General features: G+C 45.9%; 1 protein-coding gene across 3 annotated transcripts in view; it reads right to left on the reverse strand.

The window, feature by feature from the left end:
* Positions 1-1,667: 1,667 nt before the first annotated feature.
* The window catches only part of ttn.2 (titin, tandem duplicate 2), a 192,346-nt gene continuing 169,022 nt past the window's right edge, over positions 1,668-24,991 (reverse strand). For all 3 annotated transcript variants that reach the window (XM_084478397.1, XM_084478396.1, XM_084478398.1), the window contains 24 exons: positions 24,624-24,926; positions 24,164-24,475; positions 23,620-23,910; positions 23,202-23,501; positions 22,977-23,118; positions 22,721-22,884; positions 22,319-22,621; positions 21,844-22,125; positions 21,134-21,727; positions 19,717-20,007; positions 19,312-19,611; positions 18,849-19,151; positions 18,385-18,687; positions 17,982-18,250; positions 17,448-17,763; positions 16,686-16,991; positions 16,269-16,568; positions 14,133-14,708; positions 13,725-14,030; positions 13,179-13,561; positions 12,846-13,056; positions 7,031-12,760; positions 6,605-6,880; positions 1,668-2,983 (listed from right to left, as the gene is read on the reverse strand). In XM_084478397.1, the coding sequence (XP_084334523.1) occupies positions 2,691-2,983; positions 6,605-6,880; positions 7,031-12,760; positions 12,846-13,056; positions 13,179-13,561; positions 13,725-14,030; positions 14,133-14,708; positions 16,269-16,568; positions 16,686-16,991; positions 17,448-17,763; positions 17,982-18,250; positions 18,385-18,687; positions 18,849-19,151; positions 19,312-19,611; positions 19,717-20,007; positions 21,134-21,727; positions 21,844-22,125; positions 22,319-22,621; positions 22,721-22,884; positions 22,977-23,118; positions 23,202-23,501; positions 23,620-23,910; positions 24,164-24,475; positions 24,624-24,926 (12,854 nt within the window). In that variant the 3' untranslated portion in view covers positions 1,668-2,690. The remainder of the gene's footprint in view (positions 2,984-6,604; positions 6,881-7,030; positions 12,761-12,845; positions 13,057-13,178; positions 13,562-13,724; positions 14,031-14,132; positions 14,709-16,268; positions 16,569-16,685; positions 16,992-17,447; positions 17,764-17,981; positions 18,251-18,384; positions 18,688-18,848; positions 19,152-19,311; positions 19,612-19,716; positions 20,008-21,133; positions 21,728-21,843; positions 22,126-22,318; positions 22,622-22,720; positions 22,885-22,976; positions 23,119-23,201; positions 23,502-23,619; positions 23,911-24,163; positions 24,476-24,623; positions 24,927-24,991) is intronic.

Here is a 24,991-nt window from a genome sequence, read left to right on the forward strand (position 1 = left end):
CAGCTGTGGTTCAAACCAGACAGCGGAGGAGAAATATGGAGCCAGAAATCATAATTTTATTTTATTTGTTATCTTTTATTCGAGGAGAGGCCGGAGCCGGCGGGTGAAGAGGAAGAGGACGTTGGCTTAACGTTAATTACTTTAACGTTATATGTCTAGCGTTAATGTCATTGAACTTGACAATAAAGTTACATATTGAAAATGGTCCCAACCTTACTTTTATATAAAAAAAATGTTTTTACATAGTTTTGTCATTAAATATGTATTCGCTGCAGCTGCCACTTCCGCCTTCTCCGCGCCATTTCTGAAAAAAATCGAACGTGCAATGAATGTTGGGATACGTTTGGGCTGTGAAGGATCCACCCGGTGGGTCCTAGTAGGTCTAGTAGGGATACGTTGGGCCGTGAAGGATCCACCTGGTGGGTCCTTCAAATCCGGGAAAAGAAGGCTGCATATCTCGGCCGCATTTGAAGGAGCCTTTGAAATGGGACAGCCTTGACGCGCCGCTGTGACGTAAGCAGTCTTTAAATGCGTCCTTCGAAGGATGCAGCCCCTGAATTGAGACGCAGCCACACAGTCCACACAAGTCGATTATCGGCTACCGTAACTAATGTAATAGATGCAAACTAATTTAAAACATCCAAGTATCCAGAGGGCACCACTAAGCAATGCCTCAGGCACCCAAATAGCTAGCAGTGGCCCTGCGTGAAACAGGATCCTAGAAAATATGTTACTTAACTGAGACACTAGGGGGGGCCTCATTGCGTTTTGATACAAAAGCTGAGGCGATTCAGATTTTCTCCAAAAACACGTACGAGTGTTGAGTGACAGCACTCAGGCCTGTTTCTTATTGGAGGATAGGGTAACAAGAATATCCCTAGATCCATCTCTAAAGAGGTCTCTACAGGTGCCAAGCAGGATTCAGCCTCAATCAGAAGGCTGAATGCTTATTGATGCTTATTACTGCATTCACTTATGATAATTAATGATTTATTAATGTAATCTTTAAGTGCTACCTGTTATTCTAACACAGCAAATTCAAAGGTAAGCCTAATTCAAGACTACAAGTAATTTACAATTGATTGTAGTACATTTTCTTATTCATGACCTGTTAACAAAACTAGCAGGCTACAGTTCCCTCTTTCGAACAAGTTAACTATGCCGCATGGAATTTATTTTCTGTCCCTTCGCTCAACTTCCTTGAAGAAACTCCCGAGAATAAAATGAGTCATTAGGTTAGCCTGGAAATCCAGACCCACATCTAGAAATCTGTAGGGTCTGGCAACAAGTAATGAAAATGGCCCAACTCGAGGGGCGGCACCAAGCATGCATTTGAAAATATCACTGCACACAATTGGATAACACTACGACCAATCAGAAGAATACCAGAAGCAGAGCTAACCAATAGATTAGACTCTTGCCGTATCCGGTCAGTAAAACAGCAAAGCTTTTGGCCCGCCTATATCAGATACACCGATGTGATTGGTTAATGTTCTGGGCCAGGGGAATTGGGGAAATAGTATATTGCTCATTCCCGGAGTGACTCGCTGAGCAAATTCAAATTGTGCTTTCGCAAGAACTGGATTTCCAGGGTATCACTAGGTATGAATAATGTCAAAGTTTTGGGGGAATGGAAGTAAATGAATACAAACAATGAGACAGACACATTTATAGTGCTGATAATCATGCTTTATTAAATCAATAATTAATATCACTCAAGGAGGTCACAAACATAGTTAATGCTACAATTCTAATTTAATCAAACCAAAGGGTGATCCCTTCCCCCTCTCTCCTTGGGGGAGGTATAGCCGGTGAATAGGCTGTGGGGGTCTGTGGGCCCTGTTTACTGGGAAGTTTCTAAAGCTAACACACAAACACACTGTTGACCTCCAAGAGCCAGCTCTGACTCTGCAAACAAGCTCCAGCATGGAGCCTCTGTTAAGCCAGACAATGGTATGTCCAAGGTCTCGCTGGAGGTTGTTTGCCAGAGACAGAGCACACAATAAAACAATGCCCAGAAAGTGCAGGCCGCTCGCACTCTGGGCATGTCATTCAAATGGTGGTATGACACGGTCAGTCTGAGCACAAGACCAGTTCATGCTGCTTACATGAGGGTAATATGCAAACAGCATTCAGGGTCTTATGCTCATGTTACAGTTCATAGATACTGTAATATCACACGCAGAGGCGTGTGCATATTTAGAGTTTTGTCTCTGAATCTTGTTCATAACGTCAACAGGGAGCCTCTCTACCTGTTGAGGCAATCTTAAGACTTCAACTTATTGTTGAGGCACAGTGTTTTAGTTTCTTCGTTTCCATGGGTATTCGTTTCATTTGAAACTTTCTCCTTTGAAAACATTTTGTTGCTTTTGTTTCAGTTAATATTGTCATAAATAACAATTCATACATCTTTCATAACCGTTAAATTCGGCTATATACAATATGTACACGTCACAGAAAAGTGGTTCAAAAATCATGTCATAGTTATCCAATATGGCACAGTTTACAACAACTTTAGACTTTAGTCTAGTTTGGCATAAATTAATGTCAAGTTTGGTATAAAAATAGTTCATATTTACAATAGAAATACCGGTCTTTATCAAGTAAGAATATTTTTTTTCCTCAATGAATAACTTTATAGTGTGAAAGAAGGGAGATGGGGAGGGTGAAGGGCGTAAGTCGGTTCTTTTTTACATTGAACGAATGCTAATGTGGACGGTGGCGGAGTCGGATCCCAGCTCGTTGGAGAGGCGGAGGGTGTATGTACCGGCGTCCTCCTCCTTCACTCCAGTGATGATGAGGGTGGTCAGGTCCTCAGTGGTCTCAATGTGGAAGCGACCACCAGCCGTCACCTCGATGGTTTTTCCGCCACGGGACCACTCTATATTTTTAGCGTCGCCAGAGAAGGCGCAGGCCACGGTCAGGACCTTGCCGGGCTGGATGCTGATGTCCTCAGGCAGGGCCTCGATCCTCGGAGCACAACCTGGTGGACAAGCCAGAGGAAAGAGACCTTAGAAGATGATAGGAATAAAAGGAGTCCTAATAATACACATCATCTCCATATCCTTCAGCTGTACTTTGTGTGACCTGTATGTCTGTTCAGATATATGTAGTTGCACTTAAGTCTCATGCATTTTTCTGATAGTTATTTAAATAACTCCTGCCTGACTTATCAGTATTGTCATATTGTCAGATAGTTGTGTACCAATAGTGTACTAGATAGTGGTGGTTACCATTGCTTGTCATGCAGTGTTTCCTAAATTGGGTGCCTTGACAAAAGCCAAGGGTTGCCTTTAAAAAAATCTCCTACAGAATTAACTGTTGAGTCTAACTTTCTACCACACACAAACATTTAGATTAAAACATATAACACAGATTACAGTGTTCAATTTAATACAGATAAAATTTATATTCATGGCTTTCAAATTGCTGCCCCTGCTCGGCAGCAAGGGCAGTCAGTGCTGTACCACAAACAATTCAGCTAATTATCTACTATTCTTTACATAAAGTATTTCAGAAATCATGTAACACAAACATCAAAGGGACAGTCCTATAGTATCACTACAATAAGAATCGTGTCAATCAGCTGACTCCTGAATAACATGTTAAATGTTAAAGGGGACATATTATACCACCGGTGTGAGTGTGATTAGCCATTACCTCCTAGACCACCTAGATGTGTGCTGGATAGATAATTCTACAAGCCGACCCAGTGGACTGTAGCACACGTTGCTCATCTATCCCTCATACATCACAGGTGGACACGCCCACCTGTGATGTCTGAAGCGGCACATTTTCAAAATGGCTTGTAATGGCTAATGACACTCACACCTGGTGGTATAATGTCCCCTTTAAACATGTTCATTGTTGAACATTTACATACACTATCTTCATACAAAGTATTGCATGTGTATTTCGGCTATCTGTTGCAATAATGTATCTTGAGGTGTCCTGTAAAATGTAATGCCACAAATGCAGCTATTTGCTGCATTACAGTTTCTTTTGCATCACAGTTTGGTCACATGGTGCAAAGAAAACAATCTCACTCTCAACACAGCAAAAACTAAAGAGCTCATCATAGACTTCAGGAAGCGTTGGGCCGACCCCCTCTCTTTGGAGGAAGATTGTTCTCACCCTGGTCACTCACTGTTTGAACTTTTGCCCTCAGCGAGACGCTACCGATGCCTAAAAACAAGGACTAGTAGATTCAGAAACAGCTTCTTTCCTAACACAATAACAGTCTTAAATGAAGCAAAACTTTTTTAATGATGCAGTTTGCACTGACACTCAGCACATTATTTATTATTATCCCTTTAAGTCAGACTGAGCGTTTCATGTATTATGTTAATGGATGATATGATGAACTGTGAAATAAGTCTGTACATGCTTTTTTGAGTGAGATATGCATTTCTGAAAGTACCCCGCCTACAGTCTCACGATGAGCAAGTCAGTTTCGGTGTAAGATTTTGTGGACCAGCGGACGAGTGCTGGGCGGAGATGTTCGCGCATTTCAGAAGCAGGGAGATTCCATACAAAAATAGATTTGTCAGTTTGCCGTGTGACTGCCTGGCAGGGAGTCCGGCGGAGCTGCCGGACTGCCACCGGAGTCCGGCAGCTCCGGCAGGGGAGCTCCGGCGGCAGCCCGGAGCTCAGCTCTGGGAGTACAATCCCTTTCTCCTCCATGTCGCGGTTCCCCTGGAGCCTAGCTTGTGGTTCCACCCTGATGTCAAGTTAGTAGCCCCATTCCTTCATGCTCTGTGTAGGCTGGCACACGACTCTTCTCATGGAGGAAAAGAGATGATGAACCATGCTGTTCAGTCACAACGGTCCGCACAAGAACTCGCTGCTCCAACGACAGCATGATAATGAAGGTATGATATGTGTTCAACATGTCATTCATGTCAGGTAAGATAACACAACTCACAATCATTTTGCACTTTCCTCAAGAGACTTTGTTTTTGCTTACAGACAGACCAACATTGTAATCCTGGTTAAATAAACACATACATCTCACATAATACATGCATACAGTTAAATGCATGTGATATATGACAGCCATAGATACATTATACAGAGTATAAAGTTGTTAAGTTTAGTGCACGGATGTCGGATCTAAAGTTAAGTACATGAAGCACTGCATGTTCTATGCTGTTTGAAACACCAAACATGAAATAAACTACTTCTGAATGGCCTTACTATTTGTCAAATTTCTTCCTTGTCCCTCTCTTCCTTTCTTCGTTCTTTTTTTCTATCTGTTATTCTTTCTTTCAGATTCTAATAACCAGAACTAGGTCAAAATGCTGATAACCAAGATGGCCAAAAAAGATGCCCCCACCCTGAAGAACACATCTTATCATTGCATGTCTCATTTTCATTATCTGCATTGTTCATATTCATGAACACATTATGCCTTATCAATTGAAACTCTGCTACACTTTATGTCTGAAGTCCTTGTCAAGGTCTTCCCCCCATTATTTTTTTCCTACAGCCAATATATTTTTAGGGGTTCAGGAAGTTTTACTCCTGCCTCTAAATCATGATTAGAACCACTAGAGAGCCACCATCACTGCTCACACACTATATTCATTTGTACTCCAATAAGTATCACTTTGGCCTGTAATAAGTGTTGATGTTATGATCAAAAATGGAGGAACTGTTATGGAAATATAAATCATAACTATAATATACAATTATATGCAAATTATATTAACCTTGTTTATATAATGACTATTCACATTAAAATGAATTGTATACATTCTCCCTGTTCCTCTCTCTGTCTGAAAGCTATTAAGATCGTTGTCATTTGCATTGGCATTGTAGCCATGAAGTCTGGCCAAGCCAATTGACTTATTTGTTGTGTATATTCCCTTAACTGTGTTGCAGACTTGCAGACATGTCGACTTCTCCCATAGTGTATTAGACTGGGTAGCCCCGCCAATTCTGCCAGCGATTTGAGTTTGCCGTGCACAAGGGTCTGGAGAAGAGCAATACATTTCTTTCTAGTTTTAATATGTTTTTGCGGGAGCCAATCACCAAGCTGGCTTTTCCCCCTGGCGCACTATTGGTTGGTTTAACACAATGACGACAGGGAAGCGACGGCAAGCAGCCAATTGCGTACAGAGTCAATTTAACTCCGCCCGTTGATCAAGCCTCTTGTGCTGAAGAAAATGATAGCAGCTTCCCCATACCAACGTGCAAACTACGATTGAGCTTGGTCTGGCAAAAGCCAGGCTAATAGTGTATTGAAGTTTAACTGAAACTCTCCACGATGGTCACTCCCACTCACCTTTGTTACCTTTGTATTCACTACCCACAATGCAAACATTTCCCTATAATAATCTTGTTCACCCATTGTCTTACTGAATGTATCCTTGGTAACTTTGCCTGTACTTTCCCATGATCATGCTCTAATATTAAATCAGATATTTCGCTGGCCGACGTGTCCTAAAAAGAAGTTTCTCTTCATCAACTAGATAGTGGTGTACCATAGGATGACTACTAGATAGTGGTGTACCAGTGGTTGACTGCTAAATAGTGGTGTACCTGTGGTTGACTAGATGGTGGTGTGCCAGTGGTTGACTATAACAAAGGGAACAGGTCTTACTGATGGCTCTGAAGGAGGCTCCTTCCATCTGAGACGACATCTCCGTCAGGCTGCTGGAGCTCACAGCGTAGCTTTCAGAAGCCATGGAGGACATGCTGGACATTGACATGGTTTCACACTTCATCTCAGCAGCCATGCTGCTGAAGGAGCTGGACTCCATCTTGGACGACATAATGGCTTGTTGGGAAGAGAAGGATGAGGAGGTCTCCTCCATCATGTGGACCTCTTTCTTCATCGACATGGAGGAAGATTCCTTAACGCTTGTCATCATAGATCCTGCAGGACACAAAATTATGAAGTAGTCTTCAGAAAAAGGGTAGATGCTATACACAGTACTGTATGTAAACAACTTTTGAAATATGTATGAAACTAAACAATTGTGTTGCACAATATATCATAAATATATATCAATAAATCTTTAATCACCTTTAAGCACCATCTGTTGCTCATGATAAGCAGTGACCTTCTTACGGATGGACTGGAACACCAGGCCAGTGAAGGAGAAGGAGGATTTGGAGATGCCTCCTTCTGCTGTCATCTCACAGGTGTACTCTCCCTGGTCACTGTCCTCCAGGTTGTGGATCAGCAGGCAGCAGGAGCCCTCAGAATACTGCATCTCAAAGTGGCTGCTCTTGGACAGCCTCCTGCCATTGACACACCACACCACCTCCCTCACACTGCTCTCACAGACACAGGACATCCTGACTGATCCCTCAAATGCCTCAGCACTGAGCTGGCTCAGCACCTTGGGAGGTTTGGGGGTTGGGGATTTAACAGTCGGTGGTGACAGGACCCTCTTGGGGGACATGGTGGGGGGAGGGGACTTCATCCGGGGAGGAGACTTGAGTCCCTCAGGCTCAGGGGATTTTAAGGCCCTTGGTGACTTGAGACCAGATGGTTCTGGGGATTTCAGCCCCCTTAAGGTTTTGATCCCTGCTGGTTCTGGAGACTTCAGCCCCCTAGGCGTTTTAATCCCGGCTGGTTCTGGGGATTTTAAACCACGTGGGGATTTAACTCCCTCAGGTTCAGGTGACTTGACCCTGTCTGGAGATTTGATTGGTGGTGGTGACTTGACCCTGGGAGATTTGATTCCCTCAGGCTCTGGGGACTTGATGCTAGGAGTTGGGGATTTGATGCCGGGAGCTGGGGAAGTCACAGACTTGACTCGTGACTCTGTTGGTTCAGGTGATTTGATGCCCTTGGGAGATTTAATTCCCTCTGGTTCAGGGCTTGTGACACTAGGAACAGGGGATCTTATGCTGGGCTCTGGAGATTTCACACTGGGGACTGGAGAAGTTACAGAAGGAGCAGGTAATTGGGCAGAAGGTTCAGGGGATCTGACACTGGGAGTGGGGGACTTGAGGGTAGGAGTGGGGGACTGGATGGAAGGTTCCGGTGATTTCACAGCCGTGATCTCCTCTTTGGGAGCAGGTCTGCGAATAGTCAGGGTGAAATGAGCTTCCTGTCTGCCTCCTGAGTTTTCCACTACTACCAAGTAGTTGCCCTCATCAGAAGCCGTAACAGATGTAATCTCCATGCTAGACTTGTACTGAGTGGTCGTGACCTGGATGCGGGAGGAAGTCACAATGGATCTACTTTCATGCATCCATGTCACACTGGGTGCTGGCTCTCCATCAATGTCGCAAGAGAAACAGGCTGTCTCTCCCTCAGCCACAGTTACAGATTGGGGCTTGGTGAGAATCCTAGCTGGGAGTGTTGGCTTCAGCTTGCAGCTCACAGAAACATCCTCGACAGCAGTGGCAGAAGAGGATTTTATTTTAGCCTCAGATGATAAGAATTTTTCAGAAGAAGCAGAGGAATAGGAGGTAGAAGACAGGTACTCGGCAGAGGCATACTTGATGGAGGACTCGTAGCGCTCAGCGGAGGAGAACCTCTCAGATGAGGCTGCGTATCTGTCCCGTGTCACCACCTCTGTGGTCTGCGACATCTTGGCCTTGCTCTCCGATACTTCATAGTGGGTCTCAGCGGAGTAACCAGCCTTGAATTGAGAGCTGTGGTAATGGTCTACTTTGGTCATTTCAGGAACATATGGCTTAGGAGCTTCCTCATCTTTACGACGAGATGAATAGGTGGTATAACCACCACCTGACACATCCAGGGTGCCGTAGTCGGAGGCCTCTCCCTTGGAGTTGGAGCAGACGCAACGGTATGTGCCGCTGTCCTCAGCTTGGCAATCAAGGATGGCGATGGACAGAACACCAGTCATGTTGGTGAAGATGTACTTTTCACTGCTCTCAGATATTTCAATCCCATTGTGGAACCATTTCACCTCGGCAAAGGGCTTGGCTTGGACGTTAAGGGTGAACTTGGTATCCTGACCAGTTGGCACACGGTGAGAACGCATCCTGACGGTGACACGGGGAGCGTGATCTAAGCTGAATGGAGTTTGACTCACCACCTGGTATGTCCTCTCCGACTTCAGAGTTGCCTTACGGGCCTCGTAACGGGACATAATGTCAAATCGGGCAGATCTCTCAAATCTGGAGGAGGAACGAGAGGATCTCTCCGCTGACCTGATGGGGCTGGGGGAGCGGGGACGTGTCCTCTCAGGTGTAGGAGATCTCCTTTCTGTGGTTTCGCCTTCCACTTCTATCGCAGGCTGAGTGCGTGGTTTTCTGAGCAGCTCAGAAACGGGGCGCATGAGTTCAATGTATGTAGGAGACAGGGACCTTCTCCTCCTCATGAACTGAGAAACGGTTCGCTTCTTCTTTGTCTCAGAGACTTCGAAAAGCTCTTGTTTGATGACCTCCTGATGCCTCCTCTCTTCCAGGTCGGGATCGCAACGCTCACAGCGGTGTGGACTGCCAGATCGAGAGGCGGAGAAACCAAGCTCCAACTCATCCTCCAACATCATCTTTTCTTCTTCGGTTCTCCTCTTGGATAATAAATAGTCGTCCATCATCATTTCCTCGTCGCTCAGGTCTCCCAAAGATCTCCTCCTGGATCTGAAAGAGATCTCAGACTGAGGTGAGGGTGATCGGCGGCTTGGTCTTACAGTCTCAAGGTCATCCAAAGTGAGTTTAGGAATGCGCCACCTTGGCCTGTATTGGTCTGTGATTCTGGGGAGTGGCATTACATAAAACTGCTCCCATCTGGACAAACGAATGCGTCTTTGTCTCTTCTGTACAATCCTCTCCATCTTCTCAGGAATCTCATATTGGTCTCTGAGCTTTCTGTACCATTTCATGTCAGACAGAGGCACAAACAGTTTGATTGTTTTATCTTCATCCAGAGCTGTAGGGTCATGAACCACAGGCTCAGGGATTTCATATGGCATGAAGATCCTCCTCTCTTCCTCGAGTTTCTTTGTCTCTGACTTCTCTATTGTGATGTCAAACTCTCCCTCCACATTCTTTGTGCTCACTGCAGGCTTGTAAATCTCTGCAGCAAATTTGAGAGCCTCCTGGGCAGTAGGGTTAAGAGGAACCATTTCCTCTGTAGCGGCGATATGTAGAGCCATTTTGTTTGTTTTCTCTATCTGTTTCTGAATATATCTGTGTCTCTCCTCCTCACTCTTGTACTCTCTTCTGGTATACGTAAGGCGATCCACATTCAGGATGGCATGGCAGCTTGCAGATCCAGCAGAATTGGATGCAGTGACTTTGTAAATGCCAGAATCCTCAAGCAGAGTCTCTCTGACATGAAGGACATGGTAATCGATGTCTTCCTGCACCACTGCCACCTTGGGGCCCAACTGTAGAGGCTTGTCGTCCTTCATCCATGTCAGAGTAGGAGTGGGGATTCCTGAAACCCGAAGGTCGAAGTGGACACTCTCTCCTTCCACACACTCAACGTTAGCCAGAAGGCGCTTGAACATTGGTCTCATGGTATCCTCAACAACGGGGTGAGGACTTACTGTGAGGCGGGCCCTGCAGCTGTCCTCCCCAAACTTGTTGTGGGCCATCACAGTGTATTCAGCATCATCATCCATGTCTAAGCTATGGATCATCAGTTGGTACAGACCCTTGTCACTGGTGAAGGTGTATTTGCTATCGTTTTCTCCTGGTTTGATCCTCTGTCCATTCTTCAGCCATGCCACATGAGGCTCAGGGTGTACAGTGATGGTGACCCCAAATCGCACATCTTCGCCAATATAAGCAGAGCGGTTGTAGAGAGGCAGAGTGAACTCTGGTGGCCTTTGCATCAGCATGGACTTGTCAACCTTCCTCCTCAACCTCTTCACAGAACGGCTGATGTAGTGCTCCCTGATGCTTCTAACCGTCTCAACAAAGAGCTCGCCATAGGAATGGTCCTCTCCATCGTCGCTTACCACCTTGCACTTGTACACACCATCATCGCTCTCTTCAATGTCTTTCACGTACATGCTGGCCAAGCCATTGCTGTAGGTAATCTCATATTTGGTGCTGGAGTGAAGTTGGCGGTTGCCAAAGTACCATGTCACCTGAGTGCTCTTGTCGAATTGGGCTATAGTACAGGTGAATTGGACGTATCCGCCCTCTTCAGATGATCCATGCATGACTTGACCTGCGCGCAAACCGTGGAGCTCTGTTCCAATCTTCACTTTGGCCACAGCTAATGCTCTCTGGTTCTTAAAGGCACCACCAAAGGCCACTCTGGCAGAAGAGACAATGGTCTCAGTTCTCTTTACCAGAGTCTGATAGTACCTCCTATGTCTCAGTGTCTTAATGGTCTTGGTGCTGACATTTTCAAGCTTCATCTTTAGCCATGGGTGCTCTAGTGCCTCAGTGGCTGTCATACGCAGCTTTCTGTCCTTGATCAGAAGCCTGTCTACAAAGTCCATTGCCAGTAGGCTGGTGTCCTTGAAGGCTTCACTATCAAATACATACTCACAGCTGGAGATCTTCTCAATCATCTGAGTAGTGGACTCTGCAGCGAAGGGATTGAGGCCACTGAGCAGAACGTAGGCCATCACACCTACGGACCACATGTCTGTTGCTGTGGAGATGAGGTCATGGCGGTGAACCTCAGGAGCACAATACTCTGGAGCAGAGAATGGCAATCTGATGTTCTCTCCTGGAACGAGCAGCCTGGCCTGACCCATCTCAATGATCTTCAGCTCAGTGCTTCTCCTTGTGGTGTACACAATGTTGTCAGGGCGAATATCCAAGTGGCCAAAGTTTTGGCTGTGCATGAACTTGAGTGCAGTGCAGACTTGTCTCAAGTAGCGGACAATCTCCTTCTCAGTGAGCTCAAAGTTTCCTGTGCCAAGGCGCTCAAAGATGTCAACTCCGGAAATGAATTCATAGATCAAGATGATCTCCTCCATGCTCTCGAAATATTCATACAAGTATATGATGTTCTTGTGCCTGGCCATGTTAAGGGCTTCAACCTCTCTAAGGACTAATTCACGGTCCATTCCTTTGACCTTAATGAATTTTGCCATGAAGGTCTTTTTAGTGGCAATCTCAACACATCGGTGAACAATTCCAAATTGACAGCGAGCCAGCTCTTCAGAGATGATATATTTAGAGGTCAGCTCCTTAACCTTGTAGAACGGAGCCTCACCTGCAATGATCTCTCTGGTTTCATCTACCTCCTCATCATAGTTTCTGGTCACTGACTTGTCCTCTTTTGTGGTAATTGGCTCAGTTGGATCAGATGGAGGACTCAGGCCAAACTGATTCTCAGCCATTACACGGAACTGGTACTTGGTCTTTCCAAACACATTGATTATAGTGAAGCTACTGTCACTGGTATGTCCGGCACGGATCCAGCGGTCCGCAGTGGTGGGGCACTTCTCCAGAATGTAGTTGGTGATGGGGCTTCCTCCATCATTGTAAGGCGGCTCCCATGTCAGAGTGATTGAGTCACGAGAGATGTCGCTGACCTTGATGCCCTTTGGAGCTTCTGGAACATCAGCTATAGCCATCTCAATGGTCTGCTTGTCGCTTCCAAACCTATTCTTGGCTGTGATAGTGTAGTAACCATTATCCTTGGCCTGGACTCCCTTCTGGAAGACCAATGATGTGAAGGACCTGGTGGTGATGACTTGGTGGTAAGGAGAGTTGGAGAGAATCTCCTGGCCCTTCTGCCAGATGATGGCTGGCTCAGGCTTGCCTGTGATGGGAATCTTGATGGTAACGATGTCACCACGGACAGCATGAACTGCTCCCATGCCCTGGAGCTCCTTAGGCAGGTGGATCTTTGCAGGAACTAAAAGCATGAGAATATTAGAACATTAGGATCATATTTAACACATGAATGCAGGTCAATTAACTACACAGTAAAGAAGGTTTACCTTCTACATCTAGATTGACTGTGGTGGAGATGGATCCTTGAGAGTTGGTGGCTCTGAACTGGTAAATTGTAGCGTCGCTCTCATCAGCGGTGTGAATGATGAGCTGGTAGTATCCTCCCTTGAATTCCTGGACCTTCATCTTCGTTCCATCTGCCAGAAGCTCTTTTCCACCACGGTACCATTTAACGGTAGGCTTGGGATGCCCAACCACCTTAATAGGAAAAGAAATGTTACTTTATGTCTGAAGTTATTTATTGGATTTAAGGGAAAAACAACCTTGCTGATATATATTTGTGAAACAGTTTAAGATGTCAAATAAGGAAAATGAAGCACCTTAGTGACAAAGGTGGCATTGGCGTGATACTTGACAGTCATGTCCCTTATCTCCTCCCTGAAGATTGGTGCGCGAGGTGCTTGGTCTGACTTGGGGATGATTGGTGCAGAGATTTCGCTCCACTCACTCTCTCCACCAATATTCTCACATTTGACGCGGAACTCGTACTCAAAGCCCTCGATCAGTCCTCGGACCTCATAGGTGGTCTCCTGGATTTTCTTAGAGGTGACGGACATCCATTTGTTCTGCTTCTTTTCACGTTTCTCAAGGTAGTAGTTCGAGACCTTAGCTCCTCCGTCGCTGCTTGGAGCCTTCCAGCAGACAACACATGAGTTCTTGTCGGAGCTGACGATGAAAGGCTGCTGGGGCATTCCAGGCTTCTCTGTGAACCACAAGCAGTACACATTGTTTCTAGACCTTTCTTTCATTGTTATGCAAGCAAAGAATATAAGATATAATAATATATAAGATAACCTCTCATTGTGCTATGGTAAAAATATATACTGAGGCATGGTTAATCCCATAACAAAAGCGCTCCTGCTTACCGAATGGACTCTTAATGATGAGGACGGATGGGATCTCCAGAGCCTCGCTGACTCCATACTGGTTCTGAGCAGACACTCTGAAGTAGTATCCAGCGCTCTCAACCAGGTTCGGAACACGGCAGGTGGTACCAGAGACAGACGAGGACACCAGGTTCCACAGCTCCCCTTCCTTGGCCTCTCGCTTCTCCACAATATAGTTGGTGATCATTGAGCCTCCATCGTCCTTGGGAGCCTTCCAGCTGATGATGACCGAGCTCTTAAGCAAGGCATCAACAACTATGGGGCCTTCAGGTATGCATGGCTTGTCTGTTTAAAAAGGAAGTTAAAGGAAATATACATCAGGATATTGTATTTGTAAATTCAAACATTTATAATTTCTGTGTTTATCGTGACAGAAAATAGAGTTACCTTGGATTTCAACCCGCAGTGAAGTGTCAACAGTTCCATAGATGTTGCTGAGCTGCACCTTGTAGCGGCCAGCATTGCTCTTCCTCTGGACATTCCTCACCACCAGGTGGGTGTAGCTTTCAGTGTTCTCAATGATCACATTCTCGGAGGTGTTCAGGGGCTTCTTGCCATAGAACCACATGATCTGGGGGATTGGCCGGCCGATGTAGACCACATGCAGCCTCAGGCTGGTTCCACAACCAGCATTGTACTTCTCCTTGAGGGGGAAGCCAGGGTGGAACTGAGGGGCTGCCTGGAGTCGTAGTTTACCGCTGGTCTCAATCTCTCCGGCGTCATTGACGGCCCTACAGGTGTACACACCTTCGTCTTCCTGCTCGTCCGTCATAATGCTCAGGGAGTGGTTGCGACCATCAGAGCTCACCTTGTACTTGCGGCTCTGAATCAGCTCCTTGCCATAGCGATACCATTTTATCTCAGGCAGTGGTCTGCCAATGATGCCACAGGTTAAAGTTCCAGACTCTCCAAGCTTGGTAGTGACATCTTGGACATCCTCCTTCAGGGCTGGAGCCTCACCGACTTTGGAAATAACAAAAAGAAATTACGCTTATAGCATTAAACCATCAAATAATTCCTGCAGCCTGGCTGGGATTTGGGGCCCTATCTTGCACCCAATGCAATTGACTTTCTATACCAACGTATTGTTAGTTGCTAGTTCTATTGTTAGTTGCTAGTTCACCCGGCGTGAAGCTGATTTTCCCCCGCAGCAAACTTGCACCACTACACTTGCACCCGGAGAGGCGTGTCGACGAAAAGCAGAGGCGTGTTCCGGTGCAAATGATACATGGTGCTATTTTAGTGATCCAAAAAGCAATCACGCCACTGACCGGCAAATACCTGGTCTAAATGCCCTAGTGGATAGCGCAGTTGGTGTTGCTATTTTGACGTGCCATAGCAGGTCGGAACTGCAACATAAGCTTACATACACGTAGGCTATACACAGCACAAACATGCAAACGATTAGCCTAAGAGAAATATTATGGTGTCAAAGATTGTTCATATGTGTGAAACTGCATATAAATAGCATGTGAATTGTAGAAACTTTTTTTTTCCATAGGGGCTGCATGAATGAACACTGTAGTCTAACGCCATGCGTTAAAATAATACTAATAACAATAATAAACTCAAGCAAAGTATATCCCAGCCTTCCAAAACAAAATCTTATTTTAAAGTAAATTAAATTGATCATTTATTATTTGGGAAAGAACAGCTGATACAGCGGTAAGAAGTTGTACTTTTAAAATAATGCATCTGCAAACACCGTACAGCAAACACATATTTTCTTGACACAGACATCGTGTAAAAGCCCATAACTTTTAGAATTGGTGAGCATTTGATCGTGAGAAAACATAGTTTTACCGCAAGTGAGTGTTTAAAAGAATGAACGAATGCGGGTGCGCGCGCACAGTTCAACAATATGTGTGCACCCATCTGTTTCAACACACGCAAACTAAACAAGTAACGCACAATACAGTCCATGGCAATGTATATTAACGGGGTGACACATGCATGTTATGAACACAAGATAATGTATACAAAACTGGTAACAAACTATGTTTGTTAATGTATGGCCGCATATCATTAATTAGACCCACAGTTGCGGCCACAGGAGCGCATATCATGGGCTATGTGTTAATTCTCTATGCCGACATTTACATGACAACGCAGTGTTTCTGAAGTTGTAGAAAAAAATGCTATTCCATGTGTGAATTAGGACTATTATTTGGCCATAAACTGAGCCATTTGAAGTTTGAAATTCATGTGGTCATGCATCTCATGCGTCTCAGTGGAGACTGTAAACGCGCTGTCAAAATATCAACTCATCAAGTTCAAATGCGCTGGCTCTTAAAGGAGATGGAAGACGGCACTCTCATTGGTTTATTGCACGTTACGCCCAAAACACACCTACCAACCATCAGATCAACCCATTTCAGATCCGCGTCGGGCGCAAGAGTCATTTATCCGCCGGTATAATAGCAACATCGCCAGAGATCCGCCCACAAAGCTACATGCGTTTTGCGTTTCATACCTGCGGTTCAGACCATTAAAATAGGGCCCTTGATGTGTTAATGGACTCACCACTCAGCTTGGTCTTAATGCCCATTGGTGTTCTGCGGGGCCGGCTGAGTCCTGTTTCGTTCTCAGCCATCACTCTGAATTCATACTCAGTGGCCTCAATCAGACCTCCCATGGTGAACTGGCGGTCCTTAGAGCGCTCCTTGGTGCACTTCTTCCAGGCACTCTCTCCGGCCTGTCTGAAGTCGATCCAGTAGCCCAGAATCTCCTTTCCACCATCGGTTTCAGGTCTCAACCAGTGGATTGTGATGCAGTCCTTGGTGACAGAGATGATGTCAATCTCCCCTGGCTGGCTAGGTTTGTCTGAGGACAGAGAGACAGAGTGCAATTGATGTTTTAACAGTCCAACTGAAGTCAAATTCTATAGAAAAAAGAATTGTACAAAATGTATATCAAAACAAGCTAAATATTTGCTCTCACCGAATGGATCTTTGCAAATCACAGACTCTGAGGGAGGTCCAGGTTCACCCTGGCCAATCTCATTCTGAGCTATGACTCTGAACATGTACTCTGCATCAGGGATGAGGCCGGTCACGTTGTACATGGTGGTGGTAATGTGTGTCCTGTTGTGGCGGACCCACTTCTCTGTGGACACCTCCCTCCTCTCCACATAATAGCCAGTAACCCTGGAGCCTCCATCATCCCTGGGACGAGCCCAGGACAGAGAGACTGAGGTCTTGGTCACTTCCATGATCTCTGCTGGGTTGCTGGGGGGTTCTGGTGGGCCTGAAGTTCATACAAATTGGTTATTTTGAGGCAGTATTGGAATGGAGGAGAAAGCTTGCTATTAATTGAAACTAAAGAGAAGGTACTTGGTTTCATTATTAATGTAATTAAATATTGCATCCATAATGCATCATATTTAACTTAGGGCCACTCACACTCATACTCAAGTACGGTTGCCCCGCCCCCCCACTGTGCTGCTGGCCTGTGCTCACACTAGGCAATTTCAACTGGGTCTGAGTACAGTTGCTCATTAGCATCTGTACCGTGGCCTGAGCACACCTCTCCGAAGTGTACTGAGGCCACCGAATTTAACTGTACTTGAGTACGGATGGCGTGCTTACACTAGCCAAACGATCTAGACTTTAGGGGGCGAACATACTCGGGCACGGTACAGGCCTAGTGTGAGTGCGCCCTTAGTCTAGTAGCCTATGTTTGATATTGGATCGAAACACTCACACAGAGGTGTTTTTGGTGTGACAGCATCCTCAGACTTGAGGGATCTGCTAATGCCAAACTGGTTCTCAGCGGAGATCTTGAAGTGATACTCGACATTCTCCTTCAGTCCCTTCACCACCAGCGAGGTCTCTGTAACTCTGGAATCTACTGTACACCAGGCAGCCTTTGGAACCTCTCTTCTCTCCACAAGATAGCCCAGGATGTCTGAGCCCCCATCGTCTGAAGGAGGCCTCCAGCTGACTCGGACCGAGCGTGCCTGGATGTCATCAAACTCCAGAGGACCTTCTGGAACATCTGGGCGCCCAATTACCTTCACCTGAAGTTTGACAGATTAGCAGGTTATAGTCAAATTAATAGTCCAATGTTCATAAACAACATTGATGCCTAACAATTACATTGAAACATAACTCACTATATATAATATATATATATATATATATATATATAGTATACCAGTTCATCCAAACTATTCCTATGAGAACTCTTACAGAGCCTGGCTTTTGAATGAGCTGTCTAACTGGTGTAACCACTAACCTTAATGTAGACAGCCTTTTTGCCACATTTGTTTTCCAGCACCAAGTCATAGGTGCCGGTGTCATCTTTGTGGGCATCCTTGATGACAAGTTCAGTGACATCATCATGGGTGGCGATCATGGCTCTGTGGGAAATGTCACGGCCATCCTTGGTCCACTTGCATATAGGAAGAGGTTTACCCTTGATGGGTACAGATAGGCAAACCACTCCGCCCTGCCTCACCACATATCCCTCCTCATATTTAGGATCCAGCTCATAGTCCGGGTAGTCTGGAGAAGGGTCATACAGCCAGTTAGTATTGTCTTTTAGTCAAACATGAGAAAAACAATGAGGCACGAACGAAGGAAGGATGTGTGAATGGTGATAGCTAATATTTTTTCATTTCATTGCTACTATTTCTTACCAAGCATCTCCTGGACCTTCACCACACCTGGCAGCTCGGCCGGTTCTCCATGGCCGCCAGCATTGCAGGCCATGACACGGAACTTGTACTCTGCTCCCTGGGGCATGTGTGTCAGGGTGTATTCACACATCTTTATTGGAGTGGTGTTGCACTTTGTCCATTCCACCTGGTCCACCTTCTGCATCTCGATCAAGTATCCGGTCACCACAGATCCACCCTCCTCTTCAGGACGAAGCCAGGCCAAAGAGACAGAGGTCCTGGTGGTGTCTGTGACTCTGGGATGGAGAGGAGCGCTTGGAGGCTCTGTTAGGGAACAAGAAAACAGTTATGTCAGTATGCCAGCTCTACTCATGGTGCAAGGCACTACACATGCACTGGCACTAGAGGCAGTGCCCTAGACAGATTATACAAGGAAGTCAAATATGTTCCCGCACATTGTGTTGTCTAAGATTTGTGTTACGTACCAATTGGATCCATGGCCACAGTGATGACCGAGGTCTCGCTGTGTTTGCCAGCTCCTCTTGAGTTGATGGCAGTGATTCTGTGTTCGTATTCCAGACCCTCGATCAGCCCAGAGGAGCGGAACCGTGTCATGGTGACAGGGTTCTTGCTTATTGGCATCCATCTGTCGGAACCAGCCTCCTTACGCTCAATTATGTAGCCGGCAATGGTGGAGCCACCGTTGTCCTCTGGTGCCTGCCATGTCAAGGTCATGCCTTCGCGGGTCACATCAATCACCTCTGGTCTGCTTGGAGGTCCAGGGATAGCTGCGGGGACAAGCAGTGGTTAGAACTGTTAGAATCCACATGATATGAGTATACACATCAACAATCCATCAGAGGAAAGATGAGGAAAATGAGGAGAGATAAAAGGGATTAGCAGAGGGCTGAGAAGAGATTAGGAGAGAGAAGTAAGGAAATAACTTACTCTTGGCACTCTTGCACTCCACCACCTCTGACTGAAGGAAGCCTCCAAAACCAAAGCGATTCATGGCAGCGACACGGAAGACGTATTCAGTGCCTTCAGTGAGTCTGGTGAACTTAAAGCAGGGTCTGGTCACAGACTCTGACACGGTGCTCCAGCCAGGTCGGTGGGCTTCACGCTGCTCAACCACATAACCGCTGACATTAGCTCCACCATCTTTCTCTGGAGGATCCCAGCTCATCGTCACAGACAATCCATCAACCTCATCAATACGAACTGGACCCACTGGGAGACCAGGTTTGTCTGGACACACAGAAACAGAACTATTTCAACAAATGCAACAAAAATGTGTGAAACACCTTTCAATAACAAAATGTACAGGACTTTGTACAACTGTGGCGTTCCTACCAAGGATGATGACCTTGATGACCTCTCTAACTGTTCCGACGCTGTTCTTCACCTCCAGGGAGTAGTTTCCGGTATCATTGATTGTTGTCTCACGCACCACAAGACGAGTGTATTTGCCGTTGCTGTCGATTTTAATGCGTTCCAGGCTGTCCTTCATCTTCACGCCTCCAAAGAACCAGGAGCAGATGGGCTGAGGACGTCCCTTGATGGGCATGTTCAGGTCGATGGGTTTTCCACAGTGCACATGGACTATCTTCTGAGGGATGTTGGTCATGTCGATCATGGGCATTACTAGAAACACAGAAGAAAATAAAACATTTTCACAGATGTTTTGGTACCTAGTTTTCGGCTTATTATGTTATTAAGGTGTCCATTTAAAATTCAGAAAATCATGTTCCATGGAGTCCATTGAAACCCTACGTAATTTCAGTACATAATTTCCTTTAACTCCATCACAGTGATTAAATCGTGATTAATCACAATATCAAAATCTGCTGGGAAAAGTCCTCGAATGAAGTTAATGTATGTTATTATGGCAGATAAGTAAAGCATTGTAAAGCATTGAATACCCTGGTAGAATATACTGAACTACACCTCATATTATCACTACTGTGTCCTATGATCGAACTTCCTATGATCGAGCCTTTTCAATGATTTTCCTATTCCACAGGTGAGTCCTGGTTACCTAACCACTAGACAAGGTAAGTATCTTTCCAATGAGGGGTTATACATATTTAATAATTGACCTTTCAAAAATCAGATGATGCAAGCAATGAGATTTGACTTCCTAGCACTTTCCTCAAGCAGAGAAAAAGCGACACATTCCACACTCAGATTCAGGCATTACAGTCGCAGTTGTGCAGCATTTGGGAGGGGAGCAGACAGTCCACGTACAGCCATGGCATTAATGGTCGCTGCTTGGCTTTTACATTGGTGTGGATATGCAGTTGTGCACTCTGTGTACTATATAAATGAGGTTTGACTTCCTAGAACAGACTCACTCTTGCATAGGAAGCTGAACGGTGAGGACAAGTAAGAATTGCCCACCACCATATAGTAAATCACTTCCAAATCTGTTGGCCGCTTCTCCATAAGAGGGCATCAATCACACACCTGGCACGGCAAGCTGGCAGATCTGACATGTGCCTCAAAATCACACACATTTTGCACAAAATGAGGAAAGTGTGTTTTTTTTCAAGAAAAAAAAGAATTACGAGGTAAGGTTTCCAAATGAACCGCAAGTGTTAACGCGTGAACAGCCCTAATATGAATGAGTTTTTCAGAGTTCCTTGACATATTGAGTAGGTGTAGTGAATGCATCCCTCTCTGATATGTAATAGTTTTATGTTTTTAGATCCTGTTGTCCTGCCTTACTTTAATGACTTAATCTATCACCACTGTAGGACGAACGGGATACCTTTGATCTCCTGGATGGTGACAGGGGTGATGATGTCCATTGGCTCGCTCATGCCTCTGCTGTTGGTGGCTCTTATTCTGAACAAGTACTGGTCATTTTCCGTCAGGGACTGGACCGTGTGCTGGGATACCGAAGATTTAACGGTTGCAACGGCGCTCCACCTGTCTGATCCCATCTTGCAGGCCTCGATGATGTAGCCCGTTAGCCTGCTGCCTCCTTCATGGAGTGGCTTCTCCCAGCGTAGTGAGATGGTGGACTTTGTCACGTCCACAATCTGGAGGTCCATCGGTACAGAAGGAACTTCACATACCAGCACAGCCTCTGAGGTCTCGCAGGGTTCACCGATGCCATAGATGTTCTCTGGTAGGACTCTGAAGAAATAGTGAATTCCTTCCTCCAGGCCAGAGATCCTGAACAATGTCTTCCTGCACTCAGTGGTGACTGTCTTGTAGGACTTCATGTTGGCTTCACGCTTCTCCACAATGTAGTTGCTGACATGAGCTCCACCGTCAATGCTTGGGGGATCCCAGGTGATGACCACAGACTCCTTGGTGTAGTCCTTCACATTCACACAACCTGGAGGCCCAGGGGTATCTGGAAGGCATCAGGAAAACATAATGACGACGCTTGCATCAGACTTAAAAAGACATAATGCTTCCTGTAATGCAATTTTTCTCGCTGTGATACATTATTATGTTGCTATGACCTACCATAGATTTTAACCAGAATGGTGGTGGTCTTCTTTCCAGAGGGGTTTTCAGCTTCCACAACATATTTCCCTGAGTCATAGCGGTCAACCTTCTCCACCACTAGACATGTGTGACTGTCAGTGGTCTCAATGAAGCCTCTGCTTTGGAGCTCCACCCCGGTCTTCCTCCATGTCACCACGGGGGTCGGCCGGCCACTTACTGCCACAAAGAGGCGAAGGGTTCCTCCGGCACGCAAACAAACTGTTTTCTTCAGGTCTTCAGCCAGCTCCAGGTCTGGCATGTCTGGGGAGAACATCCAACAGCCTATTAATACACTAATACATATGTATGCCAATATAATGCAACCCTATCAATGAATCAACTATATTATAATTAATGAATTATTATTAATTATTTATGTTTCAATACAATAATACTGTCAGATAACGTCAGAAAACTGCTGTACGTCATCGAAACATGGAGGGGAATTACGTACCAACTCTCTCCACGGGTTCTATGGGCACGCAGGACTCGCTGAACTCTCCAGTGCCATTGCTGTTGGTGCCCGCTACCCTGAAGCAGTATTTCTTATTGGATGCCAGACCGGCGGCGACATACTTATTGGTCTTGATAGGTTTGGCAGTGGCACGGTACCACTGCTCAGAGTCCTCCTCAAGGATCTCCACCACGTAGCCTGTGACATCTGAGCCACCATCGTACATGGGTCGCGTCCAGGTCAGACTAACACTGTGCTTGGTGGTGTCAGTGATGCGAGGAACTGATGGGGGTGCCGGGGTATCTGGGAGAAACACAGCAATTACAGTCATTTGTAGAAGGGCAAGGATGAATAACTAAAAATAACCACATTTGCATAGGAATGGCCATCTGGGTTCCTTACAAGTGGGGTCCTTGCAGAGGATGTAAGGAGAGGCGTCGCTTGGTTGACTGCTGCCGGCTGCATTGATCGCCGTCACTCTAAACTGGTAGTCACTACCCTCCAACAGGCCTGTGATCTTCAAACGAGTGTCATAGATTGTGAAGTTCTTATTGACGCGTGTCCATCTGGACAGAGAGAAAGAAAAAGTGTTAACCACAGAGCCTTTTGAACAGAGAGAGAGAGGAAAAGATGAGGAAGAGGAAAGTGAATATCTGACCTGGTGCTGCTCTTCTCTCGTTTGTCCACCATGTAGGTCTTGATCTCGCTGCCTCCATCGCTCTCAGGCTTCATCCATTCAATGATGACATGCTCTTTGCCCACCGCCGTGGTCTCAGGGGTACCTGGTGGTGTTGGGATGGCTAGAAGAGACACACAGCATGTCAGAAAGGCATCCAAACAGAACCAGATGGAGTTGGGACTAGTTTTCTGGGGCATTGCTTACTGTAGGCATTCCTGGCGACGACTGGCTCAGACTCCTGAGGGACTCCAGCTCCGTACTTATTGACTCCTCTGACTCTGAAGACGTACTCGTTGTTCTTGATGAGTTTGCTGCTGACGCAGGACAGTGTCTTGCACTCTGTCTCCATGATGACCCAGTTGAGGCGGCTGGTCTCTCTGCGCTCCACGATGTAGTGTGTTACCAAGTCTCCTCCGTCCTCCAGAGGAATCTTCCAGGACACCGAGCACTTTTCCTCAGTGACACGGCTGATCACTACCTTATCAGCTGGAGCTCCAGGGGTGTCTGCAGATATACAATACATACATTATTTAGATGACTCACAGTAACTAAGGGCAGGAGAGGAACATTCATGAGTCCTGTTTGTATAGAGAGGCAGTCCAGTTGAATATCTTCTCCTTACCGAGGACTTTAACGTTAACTGCAGCAGTCCTGATTCCACTGGCATTCTTGACAGTTAGGATGTATCTGCCAGTGTCGTATCGGTCACAGTTCTTGATGACAGCCATGGCTCTAGTGGTGGTGTAGGTTAGCGAGTATTTCTCTCCCAGCTCCAGAACTTTCTCTCCCTTGGACCAAAACACCTTAGGTTCTGGCTTTCCTCCCACAGCCCCGTCTAGGACAAGGTCTGATCCAGCACGGACAGTGACAGTCTCACCCATCAGCTTGCTGTCGATCTCTGCTTTGGGAGGAGCTGGAGAAAAGAGTTTTAAAACAATGTCACCATGGAAGACACTAACATTCATCAATATTACTTGGCTGTGCAGTGATATGAAAAGATGTACCCAGACTAGTTTATACTCAGGGCTAAGAACTTCTGAAGCTAGATATAATATTTGATATATATTATATTCTACCACTTTTGATATGAACCACCTCAATGCTTCGGATCAGAACAAATTAAGAGAAGGGTGACTGTACTGTTATCGATCTTTGATGTTACTTACAGTATTCATCCTTGCATGTGACGGGTCCAGTGGTCTCGGAGGGAGCACTATGAACTCCAGCAGCGTTTTTGGCGATGACCCGGTACTCAAAGGTCTCTCCTTCTCCAAGGCTGGCCACGGTGAAGTAAGTCTCGGTGATGGTGGTGTAGTTACATTTCAGCCAGCGGTTGTCATCCCACTCATCTGTGCTGTAGACCTTCCGCTCCACCACATAGCCAACAATCTTACTACCTCCATCATTGGAAGGCACAGTCCAGGCCAGGGTGACGGAGGAACGGGTAATGTCTGTCACTTCGGGTTTACCAGGAGGATCTGATCAGGGGCGAAGAGTAAGAAAGTTATTACTGTTAACCATGAAAAACGTGGCTAGTCAGAAACTGAAAACTGAAAAAAATCATTGTCCTCAACCGAATCAATATGTTTACTCAATGTATGGAGAAGAAAGCATCATGTTCCTTACCAACTGGGTTGAGGGCAATCACAGGTCTGGATGCCTCACTGGCTTTGCTGAGTCCTGCAATGTTCATGGCATACACCCTGAACTGGTACTCCAGGCCCTCGATCAGGCTGGAAACCTTGTAATGGCACTCCAGGCACGGCAGCTTGTTCTCTCTCACCCACAGAATGGTGTTTCTCTCCTTCTTCTCAATCCAGTAGCCAGTCACAGCACTGCCTCCATCAGCATAAGGCAGGTCCCATTTAATGCTAATGGCACTAGCAGATACAGATACCACGTCTGGACGAGTAGGAGGACTGGGAGAAACTAGATGAAACCAATGAAAAATAAAACATAAAAAATTACTTTCAAGGATTGACTGACTACACTGT

Source organism: Micromesistius poutassou (assembly GCF_964030765.1).
Source record: "Micromesistius poutassou genome assembly, chromosome: 14".
NCBI lineage: Eukaryota > Metazoa > Chordata > Actinopteri > Gadiformes > Gadidae > Micromesistius > Micromesistius poutassou.